This window comes from Pogoniulus pusillus, chromosome Z (assembly GCF_015220805.1).
Source record: "Pogoniulus pusillus isolate bPogPus1 chromosome Z, bPogPus1.pri, whole genome shotgun sequence".
NCBI lineage: Eukaryota > Metazoa > Chordata > Aves > Piciformes > Lybiidae > Pogoniulus > Pogoniulus pusillus.
The window spans coordinates 67,002,688-67,014,758 of NC_087309.1; the positions used below are offsets into that span (position 1 = coordinate 67,002,688).

The following is a 12,071-nucleotide window of genomic DNA, read 5'->3' on the forward strand; positions in this document are numbered from 1 at the left end:
TATATATATGTGCATATTCCATACATGCACCATTATTTCCAAGACAGCTACAAATTTCCACATGCATTAAACTATCTGAAAACATAGAAATAGGCAAGTCTAATAAGTGGAATTTTCTTAAATTATATTTGAACAATAACCAGTAAGAGTAATACTGTGAAGTACTGCTCTATTCTCATGTTTATCTACAATAAAATTCTAGGAACAGTTGTCTCCCAAAACATACCCCGACAAAATAAAATAAAATAACAAACAAACAAAAAGAACAAAAACAACGCAGTGTCCTATATTTGTATACTCATCGTCAGTTAAAAAACAAAACAAAACAACAAAAAAACCCCACCAGTGAACAAAGAAAAGAGAAAAAAGACATCCCCACTCAGAGTTGCATATTTACATTCTTCAAACTGTAGCGGTGAAAAATATTTCTATTAAGTGCAGGACATTCCTAGTGTTGCAGTAGTGACATTTTTAATAAGTTCTTCATGAAAACATTTCTTTTTGTCTTAATAGTGATGCATTCCATGACTATGTGAAAACTCTGTTATCCCCTTCACTTGCAGCCAGTGGTTGAGTCTGGATTGAAAAGCTCCTTGTATAACGGAGGAAATAGTGTGTTCACTATGTCTGGATGAGACTGCTTAAATACCTGTAGTTTCTCTCCGTGCAAGTTGCAAAGTGCAGTAATGGTTGGTATCTTGGCTATCAACTGTGAGACATCAAAAATAAATAAAAAAAAAAAAAAGTAAGGAAGAAGAGATTTTAGTATAAAATACAGCTTCTAAAATGAACCATGTTAACATTTTGTTGGGTAACTGAATGCAATGCTTTGAGCTCCATCAAACTATTCATCCAAAGGCACAGACCTTTTTTTTACTACAAAGGGGTAAAAACCATTACATTTGAAATTTTAGCCAAAATGCCAACAATGTTTTTAGCAAGGACATTTCTACTTTTTTTTTTTTTTTTTTTTTTGGTAGAGTACCACTTAAAATTATTGGTGGACTTAAAAAAAAAAAGCAACAGAGTAAGAGAAAAAAGATACTAGAGTGAAACAAACCTTACTTTACTTCTCATATACGTTGCAAGAACCTAGCAAGCTGCTTTTGACTTATGTGAACATGCCAATGCATGCAGAAATGGCTACAACACAAAAGAAAACACAACAAGAAAACTGCTCACTCTCACACAAAAAACCGCCAAAAACCCAAGAACACACAGAAAAGAAAAAAAGTCACAATCAAGGAGATCCCAGCTCATTGTTTCAAAAGTTCACCTTTGTCAAAGTCTCATCATCGAGGTGGTTCTTCTGGATCACATGTTGAAGTGCAAAGTAAATCTTTTCCTGAAGCTTCTGGACCTTCCTTGGCTCTATTAACCATGCTCGATCTGAGAAAAAGAAAAGCAAGAGCTGAAGTCATGAGTGCCTAAACGTGAGGCATATTTGTATATGAATGGAGTGTCGCATAGTGGCAAGCACTCACAACAATCATAATGCCCATGAGGAAGGACTTCATGATTACTAAGGCATGGTTTCAGAGGCATATTATTTTAACCCATTAAAAGGATCACCCGAGAGTTTAATTAACCAAGTGTACAGGAAGTCAGTGTTGGCTCTGCAAATCTTTGTTTACATCAGTACGCTTGAGATAAAGATGGAAGTAGAAATGAAAGAAGGCCCAATCAATTTATTTTTTTTTTCCTCTTGGTAAAATCAGTTTCACTAGCCTTGTAGTGGCTGGTGAAAAACATGTCATGTTATCTCAGTGTTTTTATACGTAAATGATAAATGTATTTATCAAAACAGTTCTTTAAAAAGCAGAATATGATTATTTAAATATAGGAACAAAGTAGATCTCATTGTTTACTAGGCGAATATTTTGAAACCAAGTATTATATTCTGAACAAAAAGAAATGCCTTCCTTCAAAAGAATTTTAATAACCTGGAGTACTGTGTGCAGTTCTGGAGCCCCCAACACAAGAAGGACATGGAACTGTTAGAGCAAGTTCAGAGGAGAGCCACAAAGATGATCAGAGGGCTGGAGCACCTTTGCTATGAGGAAAGGCTACGAGAGTTGGGGCTCTTCAGCCTGAAGAAGAGAAGGCTTCAAGGAGACCTCATACAGGCCTTCCAGTACCTGAAGAGGACCTACAGGAAGGCTGGGGAAGGACTATTAACAAGGTCTTGTAATGACAGGGTGAGGGGTAATGGGTTTAAACTTGAAGAGGGGAGATTTAAACTAGATGTTAGGAAGAAGTTCTTTACAGTGAGGGTGGTGAAACACTGGAACAGGTTGCCCAGGGAGGTTGTGGATGTTTCCTCCCTGGAGGTGTTCAAGATCAGGCTGGATGAGGCCTTGAGCAACCTGTTCTAGTGGGAGGTGTCCCTGCCTGTGGCAGGGAGCTGGAACTGAATGATCCTTGAGGTCCCTTCCAACCTAAACCATTCTATGATTCTATGATGAGCTGTGGCAATGTATTGCAGCGAAAGGTTCTCATTATTTAAAAGTAATCTTTTTTAAATCAACACAAAATGAAAGATCTGGGACAGTAGCAGCTACAGATATAGTTGTTTCAAAATCTATACGGCTTCTACTGATCTTGAATCCTAAGCCCAGGAGGTCTTCATTAAGATTTCTATTCGTGCAGGCTGTAGCTTCAGGATAGAAACACGCAGAAGGAGAAGAAGCAGACCTCAAGACAATCCAAAATCCATTAATTCAATGCATTTACAGTACCCTTGAACCTTCTGCAAGCCCTCTCCCTTGCTGCAAACTTGTTTCTTCCTTTCTTTCTTCCTCAAAGCAGATCAATTCCTGGGTATAGATTTTAGTTTTCAAACAGGAAATAAGAAAATCTATTTTATCACAGGACATGAATCTTCATGTACAAACTAAAAACTGCAGGAAGATTTTTTCACATTCAGAGCTCTTTCATCCACTCTGAAATAATCCAGAGAAATCATAGGCCAACCATTTAAATGAGCACAAATGTGGTTACTACCACTTGAAAACCATCTGCAAGTTTGGCTGGAAATCCTCAGGTACTTCGAGATACATTCACAAAAAAGGCAGGAAAAGCAGTGGTTCAATTCTGTAATATTCCTTCTGACTTTTGAAATTGTCTCTCTTCAATGAGTGCTAAGGCCACAGGCTAGAGAACAGTGTAAGAGAGAAGATAAAGGGCAGTTTACAAGATCTGGTTTTGCAAAAACAAAGAGGGTAAAAACTAACATGAGCAGTCAGAATTTCAGAAGATGGACTGGCACCAATAGGGCAGCCAGGTTAGTGTCATATCACCTGTCTCTCACATGTTTGCAGGCAGAGATGCTTCCACAACCTTTACTGGACTCATTCTGCAACGTTTTAACGTTTGAAATCAGAAATCAAGTTCAAGAGTCATCTCCAACCAGAGTGCTTAGGTCCAATCTAAAGAGGAAATTCTGTGTTTCTACTTCGAATCACACAATAAAACCTTGTTTGACTCTCAGCTATGTAAACTCAGCAATTGTATTACTGGATGTTTTTAGATCACCTTAAACACAACAGGATTGCTCTGTTTCCTGTGAACCAACTAAACACTGAGATCAAGGGCACAAGGGCTTGGGATAAGTGTGGTTGGGAAGCTGTCCTGTGGCCTGGGGATTGTAACTGGGGGTTGTAATAGACAGCAACTCATTATTAGCAAGCAGTGTGCCCAGGTGGCAAAGAAAACCAATAGTGTCCTGGCTTGGATTAAAAATGCTGTATCCAGCAGGAGTAGGGAGGTGATTGTGCCCTTGTACTAGGCTCTGGTGAGGCCACACCTCAAGTACTGTGTTCAGTTTTGGGCACCTCAATACAGAGAGATATTGAGGTGCTGGAGTGAGTGCAAAGGAGGGCAACAAAGCTGGTGAAGGGCCTGGAGAATAAATCTTATGAAGAGCTACTGAGGGAGCTGGGGCTGCTTAGTCTGAAGAAGAGGAGGCTAAGGGGAGACCTCATCACTGTCTACAGCTACCTAAAGGACATTGCAAAGAGGCTGCTGCTGGTCTCACAGGTAAATAGCAATAAAACAAGAGGAAAAGACCTCAAGCTGTGACTGGGTGGGTTTAGACTGGACATTAGGAAACACTTTTTCACAGCAAGAGTGCTCAGGCATTGCAATGGGGTGCCCAGGGAGGTGGTTGAATCAGCAACCCTGGATGCATTTAAAAGTTGTTTGGATGTGATACTTGAAGATATGGTTTAAGGGTGAACTTTACACAGTAGGGATAATAGTTGGACTCAATGATCCCGGGACTCTATTCCATCAGGAATATTTCTGTGATTCTTTGAGTTACATTTCAAGTTGACAGCTTTTGCAGGAAGAGAAAGTAACACAAGTACTTCCCAGAGCGTATCTCTGTGTACCTCTATTAGTGGATGGAAGCACTGGTGCAGCAGTGATTAACTTAAATTTTTTTACGTATGTTCCCAAGATGAAACACTTTATTTTGAAGAATATAGAATCATAGAATCAACCAGGTTGGAAGAGACCTCCAAGATCATCCAGTCCAACCTAGCACCCAGCCCTAGCCAGTCAACTAGACCATGGCACTAAGTGCCTCATCCAGTCTTTTCTTGAACACCTTCAGGGACGGTGACTCCACCACCTCCCTGGGCAAATAGGCAAATATCTACTGGATATTTGCCACTATTCTGGGCAGAATATCTAGTGTGGAAGGAAATTATTTCTTTCTATATTGTTTACTGCTATAATTTTTATAAAAAAATAAATGGCCTATTTCAGTGTCAGTTCAGTTTGTACTAATACTCCCTGCCTTCCCACTCCTAAATTTAACAGCACAGCTGAAATGGGAATTATCTGTAAAATCCAACTTCACAGCCTTTTAATGGCAGAGATACTGCTTTCACTTATGTACGTGCTTGAGAAATGGGCCTGTGTGAACCTCGTGAGGTTCAACAAGACCAAGTGCAAAGCCCTGCTCCTGAGTTGGATCAAGCTCTGATATCAATACAGGCTGGAGGATGAAGGGATTAAGAAGAATCAGGGCTACTGGTGGATAAAAAGTTTGATATGAGCCAGCAATGTGTGCTTGCAGCTGAGAAAGCCAAATGAATCTTGGGTTGCATCAAAAGAAACATGACCAGCAGATCAAGAGAGGTGATTCTGCTCTTCTACGGCACTATTATGAGAACCCACTGGAAAATATTTTGTCCAGCTTGGACACGGTAAAGGAGTTTCCACACAGGAAAGACATAGACCTTTGGAGCGGGTCCAAAGATGATTTGAGGGCTCCAACATCCCTCCAATGAAGAAAGACTGAGAGTATTGGGATTGATCTCAGCCTGAAAAAGAGAGGGCTTGGGGAGGATCTTAATTTGGCTTTTCAGTACTTAAAAAAGTCCCATAAGAAATACAGGGGCAATCTTTTTTTCAGCAGTGTCAGTTGCAGTATGACAAGGTGTAGTGGTTTTAAACTAAAAGAGGGTAGATTTTAATGATATAGAGAAAAAAAGTTTTACAATGAGGTTGATGAGGCACCAGAGAGACAGTAGTAGCCTCATCCCTGGGAACATTAGTGCTCGTTTAAAGGTAGCTAGAATCTTTTGTTGAGAAGATTACAGGTTGTGAAAAGAAAACAATGGTGATGTCTACTTACTCATAGGCTTGCTGAGATGCATAAAAACATAAATATAGATAACAGAATCGCTCTCTGGACTTTGTGGGCTGCACTTCTCTCTCTAATCTAACCTGCTGTCTGTGTGACTAATCTATCTGCTTCCTATCCCCCCGGGCTGACCCTCCAATGTCCCTTGGGCATACGGCAACGTCTTGGGTAAGGTAGAGGGGTGGGAGAAAGGTGGAAGGGTGTTTGAGAGCCCCTCCTGGGAACTCAGGTTTCTGGAAGGGCTGTTGTGTTTCTGTATTAACTTTTAACTTGTATATTTCTGTATATAACTGTACATATTGTAAATATCTGCTTGTATATTGTGCTAAGCTGTAAATATAAAGCTTCATTCAATTTCCAGAGCCGCTGAGTCTAGTCTGGGTGATTTTCAAAAGTGTGGGTGGGTAACACCCAAACCATCACAACATTCAAGCAATCTGAAGTAGCTGATGTCCCTGCTTACTTGCTGAGGTGTTGGACTAGCTGACCTTTAAAAGTTTCTTTCAACCCAAGTCACTCTATGATGATTCGATGATTTGATGCTGCTGCAGCCTGTAATTTCTTTCCTACTGAACTGTATATGACTAAAAAACAGGTATTTAGCATACATCAAGTACTTTCACTTTTTTTTTTTTTTTTAATTAAGGGAACAGGAGATACTGTATGTGTCTTCTTGCCTGCAAGTAGGGAAAAAAACCAACTTGGATGCAAGAGGCAGAACTGTGGATTATTGAAATATTCAATGTTGTAGGACCACTTTTAACCCTGAAGGTTGATTATAGTGATGAAGAAAACCTTGGAATTGCCTGTATTTATCTGTATGGCGTAGCAGAAACAGAAGCTGCTCCTCAGGAGACACCTTGCTCTGAAAGGGTGATATATATCAGGATGGAAAGGTATTACTAGTTAACAGAGAAACTTACAATGCATGCCTGCAATATAGCTGGCTCAAAGCCAGTGATGAGTTGGTAGCTTTTCCAAGTACTTCATACAGCCACCAACAATAGAAATGATGGTAGATACTCAAGTAACACAAGCTGCTGGCAGAACAGAAGAAATTTGGGTACTCTGAAAACTAAACAGACGTACATAGAACCGTAGAGCTGAATTAGAATTCCTATCTGCAGCTAAGCACATTTCATATCTCACTAAAGCCAAAATCCACTAAAATCAATGGAAAATGTTGATTACTTAAATAGGTTTTGCCCAGGCCTAAGGCACAGCACACTTTGTGATGTTGGAAGCTTTCTGCAACCAGATTTTGTTGAATAGGACTACAAGTCATAGCCCTTTCCAAGGTTATCTGGGACATTGACCTGTGACCTCTACAATTTGGCTTGAAATGACATAACAGAGTTATCTTTCTCCCCACAGATGAGACACCCCAATTCTGATTCAGAATGCTTTCAAGTCAGCTTTGAAATTACCTTATTACTGCTAACTCCTACTTTCTGTATTCCTAACTGTAAAGAGATAAACTGAAGAGTGAAAAACTTGCAAAAGAGGTATGCAGATCCTGCTTACAAAGATCACACCACTGGCTTCCTGTTTCCCTTGGTTTCATAATGTGAACTCAGATGGAAACAATGAAATCATCTTCTGTAGTCGTTGCTAACATCTTACTAAAGAACTTCACAGCCCAGAATGAAGAAAATAATCCAGGCTGTTTTCAGCTTTGCACTGAGTCAGTTTGCTGATTAAGCCACTAATAACTAACCGGGAGAAAGGACTGCTTGTGCATCTCTGTCATGGTCACAGTTCTGGTCATTTCAGACTGAAAGAGGCCTGATGGACAGGGATCCATCAGGACATTGGAAGTCCCCTGTTCCAGAGGAAGTCCAGGTGTCTGGAGGAGAACGCATATGCAACTCTCACATGTGTACACAGTTAGAATAGACATGAGGCAGAAAAGTGCTGTTTGGAGGGTCCTCTCTGGAACACCCTGGCTTAACACTGTGAAAAGTCACTGGCTCACCATTTCACCTCTGATCAGATGACCGCAAGAAATGCTCAAAGGGAGAATAAAAGGGGCAGAGTCCTTTCAGTAGGTATCATTAATGATGAGTGAACATGTTGACACCATCTGTGCTAGTCTAATTCTGCCTAACATAATCTCCACCGCAGAGGTACAAACCGGCAAAGTGACCTAGCAGAAGTCTTTAGAACAAACTAAAAATAATTCATAGTTAGATTTTTCTGTGAAAGTCTTTCAAGAGGTTGCTCTTAGTGGGAACTGGGGGTATACCTCCCCTGAAGCATGTTTAAAAATACCATGCTAGCTGTGGGGATCCACCTGAGTCCATTAAATCACAAATCCCAATTTACTGTGGCCAGACAGCCAGTACTTACTGAATACCTGCTTGTCTGCACAGAGTTATGCTGCGCGAATACATGAAAACGGGCCAGCTGACACAGGAATCACCACATCTCACTTGGGGTAAAGTTCAGATAGAATCTCATAATGATTTTTACTGCTCATGTTTTTATACCCACAGAAAAAGCCCATCGTGGTTAGGGACTACGTAATAACCTGCTCAGAGTTGTGAGGTCTGAGATCCCTGAAAACACCAGTAGGAGTGTGGACCTCCTTGAGTACCATGCTTCTCTGTATGTGGTCTAAAGGAATGCCATCCTGCACTACTTTTCCACATTGTTTTGCTCTGTGTCTGTTACCCTCACATTTTTTGACCTATTTCCAGTATGTGCAATTACTGACAGTCTACCAAAGACAGAGCGAGGTATATTTGGGTAGTTCAGATATTATCACAGTGCTTAATATAGTGTTTAATATTGCCTAATACAGATGAATCAGCTTTTTAAGTAGGCAGAAATAGAAGGGCAAAAGGATGAAAAAATAAAAGTCATTATGGTGATTGGAATGAAAAATTACCTGGTGATATCAGAACAGCAGATGAAAACAAGGCAATCTCCTCCTCAGTCAGCTGTAAGGAACATAAATTCTTTGCAAAGTCAAATGCTTCATTTACCAGATCATCAGAACCTGCAGACCACAGAGGACAAAATCAGCTCTTTAACCTGCCATGAAAACTGGATTGTTTTGGTCTCAAAAACAGTAGTGGCTGAATACTTGTAGTTCAAAGAGGGATATCTTCCACAAGCTAATAAATTTCCTCCTACTGCAAAAATGTATTGATAAAAAGCCTTTCAAAGCACAAAAATTGTGAAGAACTAGTGGCACTACCTATATGAAAAATGCGCAGACAACATAGAAGAACCTTTTTTTGTCCACTGTGGAAAGAAATTCCATTTCTATCAGATATTATAGCTAAGAGGTATAAATGGCCACTACTAAATAACTTTATCTATCTATCTATCTATCTATCCATTCATCCATCCATCCATCCGTCTGTCCATCCATCCATCCATCCATCCATCCATCCATCCATCCACAGACACACATAGATATGTACATGTATATATACAACAAGCTGCCCAGGAGTAGAGTCATCATCTCTGAAGGTGTTTAAAAAACATATAGATGTGGCATTTCAGGACATGATTTAGTGGTCAAGGTAGTGTTGGGTTGATGCTCGGTTTTGATGATATTAGAGGTCTTTTCCAACCCTAATAATTGTATGATTTTGTTTTATTAATTAATGATATAAATATTTATGAAAATGAGTGAGAACATCATAAAGAGCAAAACAACTAACGCATGTAGCAAATGCATTAAGCTTATAGTGTTACATTTATTTATATGCAATTAAGAAAAAGACATGCCTATATGACAAATATGTAATACCTCTCTGTGAATTTGGGTATGTATACATTTCTGATATGGTAACAGTCTCCTTGATGGGCAAAACCCATCCATTTAGCTACTCAGATATCAGGTAGCATTAAATATCATGTTGAGTAATAGTGTAATTGTTTCAGTACTAAATCTAAATGAGCTTAAAATTTTTAAGCAAAACAATATTCTAAGTCCCTGTCTCTATTCAGTATTTCCTCCTTCTAGTCCACTAATCTCATTGCTAGGGCTAAAATTGTGCACTGCCTTCTGCAGTACACAATCAGTGGGAGTGACTGTAACTGAGCTCATGCCACAACCTTTTTTTCTTTTTCAGAACTTTAGTGGTAGAATAAGGAATCTGCCTGAAAATCCTTCTATTATGCATAACTTTTTTCATAAAGACAATCTGTCACTATGTGGCTTAATGTAACTGGTAGAAAAGAAGAAGATGAACATACCCAAGGCTTTAAACATTTGCATTCCTCCATACTTTCCTTCAAACAGAACAGTATTGTTGAGTGGGTTGAAGGCACGGCACATTCTCACCAAAACCACTTCCAGGCAGCCTGTCAGACAGAAAAAAGGAGCAAAAGTACCACACATTACTGCATAAACCTCAGAATATAGAAAATTTCAAGAAAGTCTTTAGGAAGACACCAATCAGTAGAAGCTTCAGCAGGGACAGAGACTCTTTGATAGCATGTAGGTCTCTGAATAAGAGAAGAAAATACTTTTAACTGCTTTGAGTATAGAGAGAGATAATTTCTGGTACAACCTAACGAATTTTCTTTAGAATGATCCCACTCACCCCCCCGTTCTAACAAATTTGCATCCTAGGCTTAATCTGAATTTAGATCTGGGCAAATATTTTCAGTTTGAAATATTTTATCCTGAAAATTATTTTTGAAGAATTATACACCCCTCCCCCCCCCCCAAAAAAAAAAAGCCTATCTCAAGGTGTATATAAATCCTACTTCATCTGCCTGGAGGAGGAAAAAATCAGAGTGCTTTTAGAGAGAAAAATTAAAATTAAAGTACTGTCAAGAAACTCCTAAATCATGCTTTATTTTGTTTCTCATTTTTCTCTCATTTTGGGGAGAGGAATTATGCTTTCTTTCTCCTAATCTTTCCCTATTAATTCCTACTTGCAAAAATATAGTTTTGGTAAATGAAGGGGAAAATTTTAAGCATTCCTTAACTAATTTGAAAACCTCTATAAGAGCAGTTTTGAATATGAGGATTCTTTTGCAGGCATGATTTTGAGTGAGACATTCTGATTTTCTTACTACTGGTCAGATTGAACAGCAAAAGAGAAGATAAAATCTGGCACATTTATACATGCTGACACTGAACAGAATTGGTCAACAGTACAATCAAATATAAATGCATATTTTGCTCAAGGTTCAGTTGTATTTTTAGCTTTGCCAGTCAAAGAAAGAAAGCCACTATGGGTGCACAGGCACCTGCAGAATCTTCAAAATTATCACAAGTGTCAAAACAATAGTTCTCATGATATGACTGTTTTTTCCAGGACCTTGCCTGTTTGGTCTCAGAGTCTTCGTATTCCTTGTCTTTGTATCTATGCCCATGGTCTCACTCCAGCCCCATGCTGAGGCACAGCCTAATGCATGCAGAGCACTGAATTATGCTGTTTTGTCAGCCTTAATGAAGAGCTCTCTCTTGAAATAGGAAGCACTTCTCATGCTTTAAAGAGCTGCCTCACACAGTGTCCTGCCTTTTAGACACGGAAGGACCAATAAACTGATATGACACAGTAAATGCAGTTAATTACCAGACATGGTTCACTTGGTCATACCATTTTATCCTCCTGAGTTTGGTGGAGTTACTACATAGTCATGATAAATCTTGTCATGATTCTTCCGGAGGACAGAAATTACCAAGTACCATGACAGGGAAAGCAACACTTCTTCCCCCTTGCCCTTACGCAGGGATTTTCCCTCCTGTGCCCTGGCTGAAGGGTATTTCTGTAGTCTCATTAAACAGATTAGAGATGACCACAGAGACAGGCCTCAGGAGCCTCATTTTGCTAATGACAATTGGGGATTTTCTGGGGTGGCAGATGACTGATTTAAGCAGCTCAACTCACAGAGTCCTTCCACCACATGCCAGTTTGAAGACTGACGTTTCTGCAACAATTGTGCACGTGCATGTACTTAATAACCACAACCAGTTGTAGGAGGAAGTGGATCACAAATAAGCAACATGTTCAATGAGGAAAAAATGTGGAAGGGTTAATGTAGATAATGAAAACAACTCCTTTGAATTTAAAATGGTTTTCAGAACAAGAAAGAAGAACACATTTCTGATATGCTGGATACCAAATCAGTCTCAGGTTTCTGGCATTTACCCACCTGACTTAAGGAGAAGAATTTGGTCATTCTGACAGAGTTCCATGAAGCCCGTTATGCGCTTTGCAAACTCCACCACATACTGGATAGCGTGGGTGATCTGAATGGCACACTGCTGCCACAGAGCTTCTCTGGTCTTCCGGAAAAATACAGATGGAAAAGAAAAGCAGTAAGGAAGTGTATTCATCACTGTGTGAGCTCTTCAGGTGTCCTTTCAGAAAGATGTACTCCTCAGAGTCCACCTCCATCCCCAAGCAGAGCTAGAAACATCTGTGCTTCCTAAGGCACCTGACAC

The 12,071-nt window shown here is 39.6% G+C and overlaps 1 protein-coding gene across 1 annotated transcript in view; it reads right to left on the bottom strand.

Annotated features, from left to right (window-relative positions):
- Positions 1–98: 98 nt before the first annotated feature.
- Positions 99–12,071, bottom strand: part of RORB (RAR related orphan receptor B) — a 168,136-nt gene continuing 156,163 nt past the window's right edge. Inside the window, exons 6-10 of the mRNA XM_064176538.1 lie at positions 11,780–11,912; positions 9,866–9,973; positions 8,544–8,654; positions 1,277–1,389; positions 99–709 (exon numbers count right to left, since the gene is read on the bottom strand). Of these exons, the coding sequence (XP_064032608.1) occupies positions 554–709; positions 1,277–1,389; positions 8,544–8,654; positions 9,866–9,973; positions 11,780–11,912 (621 nt within the window). The 3' untranslated portion in view covers positions 99–553. The remainder of the gene's footprint in view (positions 710–1,276; positions 1,390–8,543; positions 8,655–9,865; positions 9,974–11,779; positions 11,913–12,071) is intronic.